The sequence below is a fragment of the Chiloscyllium plagiosum genome, chromosome 32, assembly GCF_004010195.1.
Source record: "Chiloscyllium plagiosum isolate BGI_BamShark_2017 chromosome 32, ASM401019v2, whole genome shotgun sequence".
NCBI classification, from domain to species: Eukaryota; Metazoa; Chordata; class Chondrichthyes; order Orectolobiformes; family Hemiscylliidae; genus Chiloscyllium; species Chiloscyllium plagiosum.
Genome location: NC_057741.1, coordinates 22,590,536 through 22,607,958, shown reverse-complemented (window position 1 = coordinate 22,607,958; position 17,423 = coordinate 22,590,536). Strand labels below are relative to the sequence as shown.

General features: G+C 38.6%; 1 protein-coding gene across 5 annotated transcripts in view; it reads right to left on the bottom strand.

Annotated features, from left to right (window-relative positions):
• Window positions 1–17,423, bottom strand: part of LOC122539411 (serine/threonine-protein phosphatase 2A 55 kDa regulatory subunit B gamma isoform) — a 343,268-nt gene that overhangs the window by 135,026 nt on the left and 190,819 nt on the right. For 3 of the 5 annotated variants that reach the window (XM_043674223.1, XM_043674219.1, XM_043674220.1), the window contains exon 3: window positions 9,292–9,315. The exons of the other annotated variants lie outside the window; for them this stretch is intronic. In XM_043674223.1, the coding sequence (XP_043530158.1) occupies window positions 9,292–9,315 (24 nt within the window). The remainder of the gene's footprint in view (window positions 1–9,291; window positions 9,316–17,423) is intronic. 5 annotated transcript variants of the gene reach the window in all.

Sequence of the window (17,423 nt, the reverse complement as noted above, 5' to 3'; positions counted from 1 at the left end):
TCAGCAGCTGGGTGTAACTGGACTATATAATAAAACGTCTACCATTTGTGGAGTGTGTTGTCAGTGATGAGTGTGCAAAAGGGATGTGAATTTCTGAAAATCAAAGTATAAGCTGGCTACAAAAGCAAAATAAAAAGTTTAGTCATTAGTGCCTTTTTCAGTAACTTTTCAGTAAGTTTTAAAACATGAAATTTTGTTGCATCATTCTTTCAGCAATCAATGAGAAATTCAAATCTCTTAAAAATTAACATCGCGACAGATTATAAAATACTTAAAAGCTAAAAATATTCAGTTGAAGATAAGAAAACACTAAATCAAGTGGCACTTAGAATCCAGAAAGATGGTTTTTACTCTGAAATACAGTTTGTGTGTCTAGTTCTTAATTGTATTACCCATACTAAGCCTGCAATGGACTTAACAATTTAGGTATATAATCCATCCAGATACAAAAACTAAACATAATATTAGATTGAGTCTTTTCTTTTTAAAGTTATGTCAGATAATTAGAGAATTCCACTTAAAATGGGAAAGGTGCAGAGAGGAACATGTCCACATTGAAATTATTAATAACAGAACAGAGTTGAGAAAGTGCAGAAATTGTAACCATTTAAGAAAACATTTTCCTCTGTTGTTTGATTTTAGCAGAAAAGTGGACATGATTATTAACTAACGTTCTCAGTGCTACTTTATGTTAAAAACAGAGTATAACGAAACATGTCATGGGCTAAAACTATAAATGATCCCACTTATATACAGAATCTCTCTCGGCAAAATCAACAGTTCAGCTACTTTCATCAAGTGCCAAGTACTTTACAATGTGGACAAAAGTTTCAGACATAATCTTATATCTCTCAGGATCATTTGGCATTTGTGGAACTGAGAAAAAGAAATTGCTTTGCACATCACACCACTCAATTGAGATACTAAACTGCCCAGCTTGGTGAAAGTGTTGAAAATACATACAAATTAGTGACACAGTAGGCCATACAGCTCCATAAGCTTAGTATGCCACATGATAATATTATGGCTGATGGAATTATGCCCTCAATTCCACTTTCCTGTCTCCCCCTATTATTCCCTTGGATTCCCCTGTCAATCAAGAATCTAACACCAACTTAAAAAAATATGCCTCGACCGCTCCCTGCAAGGAGAGAATTCCTCAGATCAATGAGTCTCTGGGAGAAAAATTCTTCCTATCTGTCTTAAATGGGTGACCCCTGATGTTTAAATTGTATCTGCTAGCTCTAGACTCTCTCACAAGGGGGGAACATCTTCTCAGCATCCACTCTGAATTCCCTTCAGAATCATCTGTCTCTCAATAATCTGTCTCATTCATCTAACGCCAATAGATTCTGACCCAGTTTGTCCAACCTTTCCTCATAAGACAAGCATATTTGAAGATAAGTTTGCAGGCTGTTTATTTTTGCTGTACTGAAATAAAGTCTCTTTTTCTTACTGTCCTTTGACTACAAGAGATTTGTTTTTCATTTATTATTTAACTTCTGGAGCATTTAAATGGTCATTGGATAGGCATATGGATGAGAATGGAATAGTATAGGCTAGACGGGTTTCAGATTAGTTCCACAGGTTGGCGCCACATGGAGGGCTGAAGGGCCTGTACTGTGCGTAATGTTGTATGTTCTATTTCTATTATTAAATGTGTCGCATTTTGATTCTTTGCAAGTTTGGAATGCCAAATATCACAACATCAACTTCATGATAGGGAATAAAGGGAAAACCATGGAGAAAAATGTTGACTGACAGCTCAGCTTTTGCATCCATTCTCAGGAATGTAATGTGCCTCCCTGCTTCTCAACAAAGTATGATCTTATAAGGAGTCACTGAGTGCTGAAAACTTGGAGAGAATTCTGTCAAACTAAGCTGCAAAAGCCAACGTATGCACATTTCTATCTTGGTACATTGCAACGTAAAATTGAAGGCAATTTTCACATTTAAGTGTTTTTTTCAAAGTTTAGTAACACCATCATCTAAGTAAACTATAATTAAATACACGCAAGTCTCCTTTGATGGTTACAAAAATAGTATACCATCCCTTTCACATTTAAACTGCAAAAAATAATTTTATAAATTCCCTGATGAATCATCAGCTGGCATTTTTCAGTGATACAAGAGTCAATTCTAACAGCATCCTGCAGATTCATGCAATGAGGAACTACCTTGAAGCTGACATGAAAACGCCATTAGGAATTATACTTGTGCTTTATCATTGAGCAATTCAATCAGTGGCTTTGCTGATTGGGAAAGGTGAGGGACATGGGCACAGTGTGATTCATTGAAGAAGCACCTGAATGGGTTTCGCTAATTGGAAATAATATACATTTGTTTAACAAGTCACAGACTTCAATTATCAGTCGGCCTCAATCGAACACCAAAAGGACGTGCAGTTCTCGCAGATATGATTAGCTGAGCAAGATTCAGAAGTAACGTGGGGAAGCAATTCAATGATCAAGTACATATTGAGCACCCTTCTCAAGACTGTGAAAATTTTCAGAAGAGCATTAAAAGAAGTAGTTTCTAAAAAGTATGCTATAAGTTCACAACCAGTCAGGTCTAGCAAAGCCCAGCACCACGTCCTAAACAGATAATCTAGCCTTACACCACAGGGAAGAGGGGTTTCATTAGAGATGCTGTTCTTCTGTGGAAACATGAAACTAAGATCCAGTGCCAGAGGATAGTAAACACCCTTGGGTGTATTTGGACCAACAGTAGGGGCATGTCCTGTTATTCTAACCAACATTGCTGTCATAACCACTATATATAATATCAATGACTTTCAATTGTACAGCATTACTCATGTGGATAGATTTGGTAGCGGTCTAATCAGAAAAAGGATGCAGCACTCGAGAGGCGTGACCAAAATCTTGATCCAACAGCTGGATCGCGAAGAGGGTCCAAACAGAGGTGTCTGACTTAGAGGGGTTTAAAGGGAGGAATTTCAGAATAAGCAGCATGGATAACTGAAAGGAAACTTGCTAAGAGAGTAAAGGAACAGGTTCAGGGTCAGACAGACAGAGTTCAGGAAGTGGAAATGTCAAATGGTATGGCTGTAGAGACAAATGGCAGCAAGCTCCTGAAGGGAATAAGGAAACCTATAGCAATGGAAAGGAATTATGTAATATTTATTCTTCCCAACTAATGTGGTTTCAGCATCACCAACTGGCACAGAGCAGCTCAGCATCTGCAGAGATTGGTGGTCCCCAGAACAGGAGGATGTTCAGAAAAGTCATTGAAAATCCTCTTTTCTCCCTCTCTACAACAGTTCCCTTGCAGCTGGCACTAAATACAAAATATTCACATGTCACTGCACTTAGAATCTGTTTCAAAGTGGCAACTACAGTGATCACAGGTGGTCGTCTGAGAAGTCCAACATGACAGAAGCACTTCCTACACAGCGCAAATCGAACACCAAGTGGGCTGAATAAACAGCAGCACTGAGATAACCATGGCATTCAGAAAGCACTAAACTAACATTTTTCATCCTCACCAACACACCCACAAGTGTGTCTGTTTTCATTATATGCCAATTTTGTGGAGTACATGGATCAGTTCCTCAAAAGACCATATTTCTGAACAGACACAAATTCATCTAAACATCAGCACACAAAACACAATAAAATAGTCAACACTTGACCAGACTATCAGCCCTGCACTCACAATCCTCCAACAAAGAAAAAAGCACAGATTGTGAAATAACGGAATGTAATTTTAAATGAAGCCATTATAATAATTGCCAATCTATTACATACCCAGTTTACCAACTGAGACATGGTTTTGGCACATTTTATCAATAATGTCTCAATGACTGCGCTCATTTACACACTAGCAGTTGTTCTCTTGCAATATTGCAAATCTCATCATCATTTAGAGGATCTGATTCCGATTAACAGTCCTGCAGGAGTTCCTGGTGAGTAATTAGATCAGGGATATTGTTCTCTTATGAAGCAGGTAAGGAATAGAGAAGTTATCAAAATGACAGAGATTAAACCCAGATGCTGATAATACTGCCCCATTAAAAGCTAATTTAGAATTCAAAATCAATTCATCACACCTAGGTCATCTGCAAAATGTGCACAGATGATCATTCACATCATCATAATAAAAAGACATGAAATCCATTTGCTGTAATGACAGAATATGCCAAACTCAATCATAGATGTTCTTCAAATTTATTTTTAGAAGTACAGGAATTATAATTAGTTGGGCAACATCATCGCATTCAATTTTACATCAGTTTAAATGTATCACATATCAACACGCCTTCAAATCTTTAGGAACTGAATTAATTCAGAGGAAGCGATGTCAAAGAATGAGGTAATCGTGTCCACTGCTCTAATATTCAGTGGCACGGACTTCAGCATTTAATTTAAGCTTGGTCTCTCAATGGTTCATGATGAGTCGAGAGAAAAGCACTGAAAATCAGTACATATCCAGCTCAGATTAGTGGATCTCAGCTGGCCTGCATTCAGGTCTTTCCTCTTCAACTGTGAGACAGTATGGACACAAAAGTATTCTGTGAACCCCACTTATGTGTGTGTGCACGAGAGAGTGCGAGAGACACACACAGAGAGCACGTGAGTAAGACAGAGCACGAGTGCAAGAGAGAGAGACAGAGTCAGAGAGTGAGCAAGAGAGAGTGCGAGAGACCACACATGCACGGTTTTGGACATTGAAAAAAGACAGGATTCTGCTTAGCTTCGTATGGAAACGATAACTTGCCAATATAGCCCATGTAGAGGCAGTGGCTAAATAACAATGTCATTGGGCTAATAATCCAGGCTTATGCTCTCAAGAAATGGGTTCAAATCCCTCAATGGGAGATGGCAAATCTGAATTAAAAGCAATCATTGGCGATTCTCATAAAAACTCCTATGGTTCCTCTGAGAAATGAAAGCTAACATCATTGTATGGGCTTCATCTAGATCCACATAAATGTGTTGACTCTTACTTGCCCTCTTGAAAATTCTGGTTGGGTCAACGACAAGGCCCACATCCCATTAAGGTTTAAAGAATATTGCTCTGACAACGGAGCTCAATTTAGCCCAAACACTCAAAAGGTGGACTGTAGAAGAGAAAACAGCATTCGAAACGTTCAACTTAATCAAACCACAATTGTCATTCATTTGTAACCACATTGTCTGCTTCCCCACACCCCCTCCCCCCAAATAAATATGAACATTACTCTTCCAGCAATTAAAAAAAAACTTGTTCTTTTTGTACATTTCTTGACCAATGCTGTGGATAGCAATATCCCTTCTGTTACTGGCATAAAAATGTGACTATTTTTACCACAGGGAAGGCAATTTTTAAAAATTGTCTCACAGCAATACAAACTAATGATTTGTTTAAAGCTTAGAAAATATCTAGTGATATTCCTTTTTAAAAATGCATTTGTGGGGCATGGGTGTCACTGGCTGGCCAGCATTTATTGCCCGTCCTGAGTTGCCCTTTACAACGGACATATGATACAATTTGCAGTTGCAGTGAAATGCAAAGGGTTAGAAATTCAGTTCTATTAAGCGCTAGGCAAACAAACTGTGCTCCTAAGTCAGGTTGTTTACAGAGAGCACACAGTGTACAAAACCACAGGATTGTTACAGGGGTAGGATGTGGCCATTTGGTCCATCACTTCCATTCTTGCTCTCCAAATGAGCAACTTGGTTCATGCCCTTCTCCAGCTTTCTTCCCATAACCCTGCACATCTTACATCTACAGATAGTAATCTATTTCCCTTGGAAATGCCTCTATTAAACCAGTCTCCACCACACACTCACAGGCAGAACATGCCAGACCCAAACTATGACCTGAAAGAAACATTTCCTCAAGTCTCCACTTCTTCCTTTGCCAACAACGTCAATTCTGCGCCCTCTGGTTTTTCAGCAGCAACATTTTTTTTCTCTATCCACTCTGTGCAGACCCTTCACTATTCTCCAGAAATGTAAATATATTATTGTGCAGGAGATAGCCACTCAGCCCATTGTGCCTGCACTAGCTGTATTATCTCGTGTCAATCTCTTGTGTTTTCTCCATTTTGAATACCTCTATCAAAACTCCTCTCATCCTTCTCTATCAAAGAAATACAGCCCAAACTTGTGCAACCTATACACATAATGGAAGATGCTCATCCCTCAAACAATTCTTGTGAATCAATTCTGCAATTCTCTCTAAATGCTTTGACATTTTTCCTGCAGTGTGGCACTCAAAACTGGACCCAATGCTCCAGTTAACTACTTTGTGCAAGTTTAACAGGATCCCTGAGATTTCGCTGCATGCACTCCTGAGTCAGAAGAATATGACATTGTATAGCTGTGCCAGGACTCCTTAATACTTCAGAGTGAGGCCCGGGTTCATGTGTAGTCCAACTAATGGAGAAGCCTTTTATAAATAGCAAAAAGGACCCAATTTGTTTGGAAGGTATAGTCTCCTCAGCTCAGAGGAGTAGTCGGCTTGTGTCAGCAGATAGTCAGGTTTGGTCGGGAGAGGTGTTGAACTAGTAGGATTATCGCTAGACAATTAATCCAGAAACCCAGGTAATGTTCTGGGGACCTGGTCTGGAAACCCAGTGTAGGTAATGTTACAATTCAATCTTAAAACCCAGAATTAAAAATCTAATGAATTGCTGGGGGAAACTCCATCTGGTTCACTGATGTCCTATAGGGAACAAAACTGCCAACCTCATCTGGTCGGGCCTACATGTGACTCCAGAGCACGTGGTTCACACTCAACTGCCCTCTGGGCAATTAGGGATTGACAACAAATGCTCCCCTAGCTAGCAATACCCACATCCTGTGAATGAATTTTAAAAAAAGGTTGATTGGGAAGGCAAAGGGAAAAGGCAGCATTAAGAAAACTAAAAACTAAAACATTTAAAAAACATTTGGCTAGGTACATGAATAGATTTAGAGGGACATGGGCCAGGAGCAGGCAATTGGGACTGTTTTAGTTTGAGATTATGATCAGCTTGGACTGAGGGGATTGTTTCCATGCTGTACAACTATAGCTCCATGTAATGAAGTACAAGAGGAATGAGCCTTCTCTACAATACAATGGCCATCTGACAGTGGATAGCTTTTATTTTAAATTACACATATAGATATATTTCCCTGACCGAAGAAATCAAACCATGACCTAAATTCAGATCATTGCAATCAAAGGTAAAGTGACCAAATGCAAAACTTCCCCAAGTCCCCATATGATATTCAAAGGAAAAAAAAAGCAAGCAAAACATTTGAAAAATAATTGTTATTTCACATATTGTTGAAATGGCAGTCCAATGGATTTTCAGTTGTGTAAAAAAAAATTAGCTTGAATCACTGCCATGCATGTATCTCCAACCAAAATCACACCATAGCAGCCTATATACAGGAGCTGAACCAACCATTAATTATCTAAGTCAACTAAACGTAGCTAAAAAAAATCTTATTTTTAAACTGCAAACAGTGTAATTTATGAATGCTAGTTTAGTCACTACATGTGGCACTTGTTTATTAATCATAAGCATGTGGAGTTCATGGGAGGACATCTCAGTTTAGCATTTGGTGTTAGCAGCTACAGGGAATGCCAACCTGTGTCAAAACTACACAATATTTTTTGAGACAGTGCATTCTTGAAAGCAACACAGCTAAAAATGTCAGTAATCCTTTTCCAGGATTGACTCTTTAGCCCAGTAATCTCCACAACAAAGAAAATGAGAAACAGCAAAATGTTAATCACATTTTCAAGCTGTAGTGTTGGAAAGGAGAAACTGTTTTTCTGGTAAATCTTTGCAGAAAATTTGATATTTTTCATAGACATTTGCACAATAGTCTGAATTGGTATGCCACATATCTTGTGCATTTTTTAAGCAATGGGTAGAAGTTCCACTTCACAGATCAGAAAAATTTCCATGGCACTCCCAAATAATTATTGTTCTTTCCCTCTTTTGAAGAGAGTCTTGTGCTGGTTAGACAGCAGGGGATATGGACAAGGGCATAAGACATGGGAATCAAAGTCAGAGGAATGATTTGCAGATTTGCATAGTTAATAATGAATTATAACTCACTGAAATTACACAAAGTAGAAAAGTTACAACATTCAGATTTCCCACACAACCAACTCCAACTCACTGATGTTACAATGTAATGTTCAAGTATCCCATTTCAAACTAATAATAATCTGATATTCACTCAAACTTGGTTAGTGCACCATCCAGCACCTGAAACATGAGACAGTCACCAGAGGATGGAATCGAACCCTGGTACTGTAAAGCAGCAGTTCTGCGCACTGTGTCACCCTAATATTTAGTACTTCACAATGGAGCATGGAGAGACTGTGCATTTAACACCAAAGAAATGTTTTCACTGTATTTTATAAACACGTGATAATAAATCTAAATCTAACCTAATTTAAAAATTCACTTCTTCCATAACTAATATGCAGTAGTTAACTTGCTTTCTTAACTGGATAGCAAGTCTATTTTCTGGCCATTAAATGGCCCCTTTGGCCATTACCTTGGGGATGATTTTGGGACTTTGAAGTGCACAGTCGCAATCTCCATATCCCATCTCTCCAGGGATAAATCTGACCTTTTGACATCTTTCCACCTGATCCATATTCCTAGTTTCCTATCAATCTTTATTCCCTGGCCGAGGTTAAGAGACTTTCCAAACATTCAGTTCACAATTTCCAAGGATCCAACTGACCTGCAGCCCATATACTGCAGCTCCCTCTGACTCTAGAGGGATTATACCCGATTCTAGATTAGAGTGGTGCTGAAAAAAGCACAGTAGGTCAGGCAGCATTTGAGGAGCAGGAAAATCGATGTTTCGGGCAAAAGCCCTTCATCAGGAATGAAGGCCTTGTAGAGAGAGGAGGAGAACTTCAAGGTAGGCATCCTTGCAAGAGGATTCGCAGTAAGGTTAAAATCAACGAGGCAAAAATGAGGACTGCTGATGCTGGAAATCAGAGTCTAGATTAGAGTGGTGTTGGAAAAGCACAGCTGGTCAGGCAGCATCCGAGGAGCAGGAAAATTAACGTTTCGAGCAAAAGCCCTTCATCAGGAATTAGGGCCAATCTTACTGCGAATCCCCTTGCAAGGATGCCTACCTTGAAGAAGTTCTCCTCCTCTTTCTACAAGGATTATACCCGATACCCTGATTTTCACCACTTTTTAATCTACTTCGTCTTTCTTTAGGACTCATTTAGTCAAATCTTACTTCTTAAAATAAGGTCAGAGAGAAACTATCAAGATTCTCTTTTATCGAGGTGGTGTCCAGGAGCAGACTGTTGACATACCTGACGACATGCCTTCCTTGCCTCCTATCAAAACAAAAGAACATGAATTTGTAAAGTATCTCATTGTATCAATTCTAAATACTCCAGAAAACTTCACATGCATAGGTTGGAGTGCACAGAAATTGGAGGTGCCATTTTGTGGACACTAAAACCTCAGATTCACCAAGAATTTAAACAGGCATTTCATCAGCTTTTGTTTTTGGTAAAGTGACTGAGGGAGTCAACTCCATTCTGCAGTTTACCCTTCGCCTCTGGTGACTAAACTCAAATTAAATACATGCAATGTGAGGAATTTATGGGGAGTGGAAACGTACAAAGAGATCAGGTTACAGGCCACATCACACATTCATACATCATTCCCACAGACTATTATCACCATTTTAAACTACTGAAACTCTTGAGGAAAAGTACCATGGGTAACAACGCCAGAGCACAGCTAGTGAAACATTAACTAATAAGTTGACCGGATAGTTTATGATGTGGAGATGCCGGTGTTGGACTGGGGTGGGCAAAATCAGAAATCACATGACCCAAGCTCTGAAAGCTTGTGAATTATAACCTGGTCTCATGTGACTTCTGACTCTGATAGTTAATATCTGCAAATTTAATAAGTTCCACCCATTTGTAAAGTATGATTAAGTACTATTCATACAGCATGTTTCATGACTTCAAAATGCTCCACAAAACATTAATGAAATACACAGTCACTTTTAAATTAGTGGCACTTGAAAGCCGTTTCAACCATTTTCAGCAGGCAATTATCATGCATTACAAATCTGTCACTCAAAAATGTATATAAATGACCAATGTAAGCTTTAAACACCAAGGAAACGGAAAGCAAATTTGTTAAAGAGGTGCTATGTTAAAAATCCTGAAGATAAGACAGCACAATTTGACAAATCGAAAAAAAGAGGGAGTTGCTTTTTCTTTTGAAAATACATGCAGATCTTGATGTAATTCCATGAAAGCTACTGTACATTCCTATCTAAATTACTTCCAAAAGCTCCTGTGCCAACACCGCTGTTCAAATTCAATAGCAATAATCCAAAATTGATAGCTATTTGCCAAAGTTGCAAAGCAGCAGTTACAGGATTTGAGGTTTTGGCTTCCAACCAAATACTTCCTCCTCAACATCTTCCCTTATCCAAGTACCAAATTACAGATCATCTAGTGCAACGAGAATGTTTAACTACAAATACATTTTTCACACAACATATTATTAGCTCTCCAAACACTATACTGTTTAATACTGTATTTGAGAAGAAGTGCAATTTATTCTAAGGTATTAATGTAAATGTAACTTGCTGAAAGTTTATGTTACAACTTTTCAGCTAGGGGGCGCTATGAAACACAGATTGGAGTAGCAGATAAGGAAGTGATGTCAACAATGGGTATTTAAATGGTCATTGGATAAACATGGAAGAAAATGGTATGGTGTAAGACAGATAAACTTCAGATTGGTTCCACAGGTTGGCGCAACATCAGGGACTGAAGGGCCTGTACTGCACTGTAATGTTCTATGTTTTATAATGGGCACATGACTTCTGGTGCCAGTGTGGTGTAGGCGCACAATGGTGCTAATGTCACTGACTCACTGTTCCAGTGCATTGGCAGCAGAGCATAGTGCTTTGTTAAACAGTCTTAATTAACATTTGTTTTTTTTTGAAACAACTGAAATTTACACTTTTCATTCTAAACACAAGTTAATAAATTTGCTGTGTGAGAAGGTAATTAATTTACATGGTAAAGCTGCGCACTAATATTATTAAGCTATTGCAGATAAACTAATGACATATCTTAATTCTGAAGGCACTCGTGATAAAATTAGTCAAGTGGCTGTTGTTTTCTTCCCACAGCAGCTGACTGGTTTTGTCCTTAATGTGCTCCACGAACATTCTCAAACAAAGGACAGCTTTATTTCTCTCTGTCAAAAGGTTTATGTAAATAGATTGAGTTTTGTTTTCAGTGAAATATTGCTCAATCCTTTCAATAGCTCGGTCACATGCCACATTGGAGAGGCTGCACAGAGGGCCAGGTAACACACTTCCACCAATACAGCTTTCTGACGGTAATAAGTCTCAGACAAAAACAGCAGTTCCTTTTCCACATAAAACAAGTGAGTAATCGGTTTTAACATCCAAGACTCCATACATCTACACAACTAGCATTTATAATAACAGCATTAACATTGAAAAATGTCCTAACATGTTTCACAGATGTGTAATGAAAAACAGATGCTAAGTCAAAAGGCGAAGGATATAAAAGGATGGAATTGTCTATTGTTAAGGCATTTCTTGTGAATGAGCATTTTTTTTACCTGATATTTCTCCATAGAATATTGGATTTATGTTGCAAGATGATGTTTTAAATTGAATTTGCTTTGAAACAGTTTTTTTTAAACAGTTAATAATTCATGGTGAACTGGCTCACTTTTCCCTAGTTTTAAAAATATAATCTCGTTATCTTAGTGAAATAATTCAATTCATGAGCCTCTCTCTCTCCAACAAGGAGAGTATGATGCTGCACAGGGATAAGACTTTTCCTCAGTATCTGGCATGAAACCCAGAAGCAACCAATCTGGACAGAATTAAAATGCATAGTTACAATTAAAAGAACTGAATAAATGGCACATTCAATTAAGACTGCAATCATCCATTCAATTTAAATTTCATTTGATAACAAACCCACAATATAATGCAGCAAATAAATGGACATGGAATGCAATTCAACATGAATTATATTTTCTGGGTGATGGAAATACTTCAAAAACACGTTTTAAACTGAAAAGTAATTCCACACAATAATGGAATTTCACCTCAATATTAAATCTCAAACTTGAAACTCTTCATAGAATTGTAATAAATTCCTAATCATATGGAAGCAGGCCATTCGGCCCATTAAGTCCACAGTGACCCTGTGAGCATCCCACCCAGACCCACCCCCATCCCTGTAATCCTGCATTTCCCATGGCTAATCCACCTAGCCTGTGCATCCCTGGACACTATGGCAATTTAACATGGCCAATTTATCTAAACTGCACATCTTTGGACTATGGGAGGAAACCGTAGCACCTGGAGGAAACCTGCACAGGCTCAGGGAGAACATGCAAACTCTACACAATCACCCAATTCAGAATCGAACCTGGGTCCCTGGCGCAGAGAGACAGCAGTGATAACCACTAGACCACCATGTCGTCCGCCAGTGGAAAGTCTTTTAGAAACAGCCAAAATTCAACAAGAGAAGAAAGAAACATTAAATGGGACTTTTTCAGAATACTCAAATCTTGATCCACACCAGTTGTGATATTATTTATGGTGTTCCTTCTACCAGAGTTGGCACAGATAGCATAATCTCAGTTACACTTTAATAATCATGGTGTCACAAATCCACTGTGCAAAATCAGTCTCTCCCAAGAGATTTAGGTCATAATTTTACCCAGACAAAACCCACATACATGATCAGGTTTAAAACTGGCCTCTTAAAAGATTTAAAATATTCAGATAACACAAGCATTGATCAAAGTTGGAAAGGAATCTAATGACTTGAAGTATTTATGATGTTTTTTATGTATGTGTCAAGTCGCTATGGCACAAATCAATTTTTGGCATGAACAAAATAGGGCTATACTAACAACAAATCAGAATAAAGTACTCATTCTGCAAGTTCAATTTACTGTGGGGGCAGGTGGGGCAATTAAACAAAATTCTATGTAATTCTCTTTTAAGAGATGTAAAATGCCATTTATAACCCAATTTTATTACAATTTTTATGGTCTTCAGTTGGCAGCATTCATGTGCATTTTAAACCCTAAAAGCACTGAAGAATACTGACTCACGACAACAAGACACTCAGTTGCACAACACTGAGGATATCTGTGTCACTACAGAGACTTATTATGCACATATACTACAGTACAAAATCACAACACTAATGAAGTTTTACAGGAGCCTTAATTATCTCCCATGCTGAAACATACTCTGGGTATTCACAACAGAATGAGGGTGCTAATTCAAACAGGACCTAATGATGCATGCTATGTTTTACAGACATAGCTTCCATTTGCATTTGATTATATCTTAAACCCGCTGCAATGCATCGGTCACTAAAGCAGTCAACTGGATTTTGCCAAAACTACTGGTCAAATAAAAAGTCAGATGCTCTTCTCCATTTATAGATCGATAGAACTGGTGCTATTGGCACCTTATTGTGTCATGGAGCAATGGGATTCCATGTTACCAGGGGAATTTTACACAAAACACACTGTCTCAGTCTGAATTGAGAGCAAAGACCAAAGTGAGATATTTTCTGAAACGTAAATTCCGGTTTCTTGATAATATCACTGGAATGTGCTACAAAAGTTAAGGCCTGCTATCAATTTTAAAAGCCTGATTAACTACTACAGAAAAATTGGATTCATGATCAGTCCAATGTCAATACAATTGCTATCCAGAATCTTCCGTGTTTATGCACTACGCAGACTATTGCATGACGTGAAAGCCTGGACTGCATACCAGAGGCAGCCTGGACTGCATACCAGAGGCAGCCTGGACTGCATACCAGAGGCAAGAATGCAGATCAAATTTATTTTGTATGTGTTGCTGGAGAGAGATCCTTGGGATCAGTTGACAGTGGTGCCCAGCAAAGAATTGAAAAAGCTTTCTAACTCAAGGAATTACTTCAATGCACGATGGGCATCGACTATAGTGGTTGGCCTCGAATCATGGGTAGGGATGATGGCTACTCACAGATGATCGATTAAGGGTATGATGGTGACAATAGGCCTGCTGGTGACCATGGGTGACCAAAAGTTAAAGAGAAGGATTCATGCAAGTGAAAACTCAGGGATGATTTAGCATTGAGTCTTGTAGACCCGTGGGTGGATATAGAAGCAAGCACCACTCTAATTTCTCATCTATACACTTGGTAATGGCAACAGTGTCTGATATTGTAGGATCAACAACATGATGATAGCCAGCTCCAGCTCTCTACTACTACTCTTGACCCTTCAAAAGATCACCAGACGTACAGCATCAATGGGTAACTGAAGCAACCTCCAGTTCAGACTATAATCGCTGCATCAGATGGTTTCAAATTGCAGGTTTCATCCAGGATTAGGAATGTGGTTTTCCTAGTCAAGATCCTAATGGCACCGTTCACAAACAAAGGAGGAGGAAACTAATCTTTAAACCAGCTGCTCCAATCATCATTACCCACGCGATGAGTTCAGGAAGTGGACTATCTCCTCGTAATGTATTAAGCTACGATGGCTAAACTGAGATAATTGAAATTAATTTTGGAAAGATGTCGTCCAGAATGCTATCCTTTCATGAGCAAGACTGTGCCAGATTTCAGACGTTTATAGATTTTACACTAAGCGATAACCATTTAGGTCAAGTCAGGTTGGACAAGGCAAGAGTCACTTTGAGAGCATGTACAGAAGCATTCCAAGCAGTGACACCAGTCGCTATTCACAAGCAAATCTGTACCTAACCATATTGTCTACACCAGATAGGTTCTTCCAAATTTACTCCATTAAACTTGATACATTGGAGATTATTTTTTAAAAATCTAATTTTTGGGCATTGCCAGTTTTTGGATAGCTGGTTTCAAGGTACTCTCTCTATATATGCACTTCATGGATGGCTTTTAGTTATGTTTTGTAATAACAAAAAGGAATGCTACTTCACAACTGAACTTGATGACTTGAAACAGGGAGACAGAGAGAGCAGGCACAAGAAGGTCATTAAACTTGATACATTGGAGATTATTTGTTAAAAATCTAATTCTTGGGCATTGCCAGTTTTTGGATAGCTGGTTTCAAGGTACTCTCTCTATATATGCACTTCATGAATGGCTTTTAGTTATGTTTTGTAATAACAAAAAGGAATGCTACTTCACAACTGAACTTGATGACTTGAAACAGGGAGACAGAGAGAGCAGGCACAAGAAGGTTATGAATAATATTAAAATTTGATACACTATCAAATCTAACAACAGAAGTTCCCTCCTCCTTCATTACACCTAATTTAACACTGCCACAAACTGAACTGGATGGTCCAAAGGTAACATTTAAAAGTCACAAGGCCATAAAGGATCACTCTGCTCCTAAGCAACAGATTTATGCTGACAAACGTGAAAGATATTCTGTGTTCCAATAACAGCAACTTCAGACACAAGTTTAAAATTCTCAAGTACAGCACCAGAAGTACAATTTCTGCAACTTAACACAATAATAATAATAATAATAATAAAGTTTAGGCTAGCCTAAGGCATTACAAGCATTAAACTGGTGCAGCCCTCATCTTATTGATTACATTTTTAAAAATTAATACATATTAATTATGGCTGAATTATATGTTCTGTTTGCTACACATTTTGTTACTGTTTGAAAGATTTGCAGGAAATCGTAGAATGTGACCACAAGGAATTGGATTAATAGTCATGGGCATAATTCACATATGTGCTGTCCATCTGGTCCAGACAAAGTAAATCCTAAACTGACATATTGCATAGTTTTAGCCTATTTCAATATATAAATTGCTTTTAAGCGAACTTTATACATCTAATGTTTTCCCTATGTCTTTAAAATGTGAAGATGGCAATATTCAAAGAAACATAGGATCAAAAGAAATAGGAGCAGAGGAGTAGATTATACAGCCTTTCAAGTGAGATCATGGCTGATCATCCACCTCAGTCCCACTTCCTCCCCTTACCATTTGATCCCCTTAGCCCTAAAAAGTACATAGAACAAAGAAGTATAGCCCTCGATGTTGCACTGACCTGTGAAACCGATCTGAAGCTCATCTAACCTACATTATTCCATTATCCTTCATATGTTTAAATGCCCTTGAAGTTGGTGAGTCTACTACGGTTGCCAGCAGGGCATTCCACACCCTTACTACCCTCTGAGTAAAGAATCTACCTCTGAAATCTGTCCTATATCTATCACCCCTCAATTTAAATGCTATGTCCCTTCGTGCTAGCCATCACCATCCAAGGAAAAAGGCCCCTACTGTCTACTCTATCTAATTCTCTGATCATCCTTTATACATCTAAGTCACCTCTTAACCTTCTTCTCTCTAACAAAAACACTCAAGTTCCTCAGCTTTTCCTCATTAGGCCTTCCCTCCATACCAGGCAACATCCTACTAAATTTCCTCTACACCCTTTCCAATGCTTCCACGTCCTTCCTATAATGCTGTATCCAGAACTGTATGCAATACTCGAAGTGCGGGCGCACCAGAGTTTTGTACAGCTGCAACATGACCTGGTGGCTCTGAAACTCAATCCCTCTACCAATAAAAGCCAATACACTGTACACCTTAACAACTTGGGTGGCAACCTTCAAGGATCTATGGACATGGATACCAAGATCCCTCTGCTCATCTACACTAACAAGAATCTTACTAATCAGCCCTGTATTCTGCATTCCTGTTAGTCCTCCCAAAGTGAATCACCTCGCACTTTGCTGCATTACACTGCATTTGCCACCTCTTAGCCCAGCTCTGCAGCTTATCTATGTCCCTCTGTAGCCTGCAACATCCTTCCTCACTGTCCACAACTCTACAAACTTTAGTATCATCTGCAAATTTACTAACCCATCCTTCTACGTCCTCATCCAGGTCTTTTACAAATTATGTCATTTATCCTCACTACACCCATTGAAATGATTACATTTACACTGCAGCTCTGAAACATGGACAAATTTATTCATGAACATACAATCAAGATATTTTATTCTTTTGAACTGAATAACTCAAAATTTGCATTGATCTGTTGCTCTAACTGAGAGAGATGGTATTTTGATTTCAAGAAACGTCAAGGCAAATCTCACTATCAGCATTCTTTGTGGTTAAAAGGACAGAATCCCTGTTCGGAGTGCATTATGCTTCCCAACAAGAATTACTACCTCTACTTTGCCTTAGATTCCACAGAAACAAAGATGTCCCCTTCGTATTACCGAACCTGAGCAAATATTTCCACTTGCTGGGCACTCATTACCTCAACATTGGGAATTCACTGTAAGCGTGGTTATGTTTTCACTGGTTAGCCCATGAGAATCTGCCAATCAAACTACTTTCTGATTAGGTTCCTAAAAGTGGCACAGGAAGGGTGAAGGTGGCTGTGCAGGG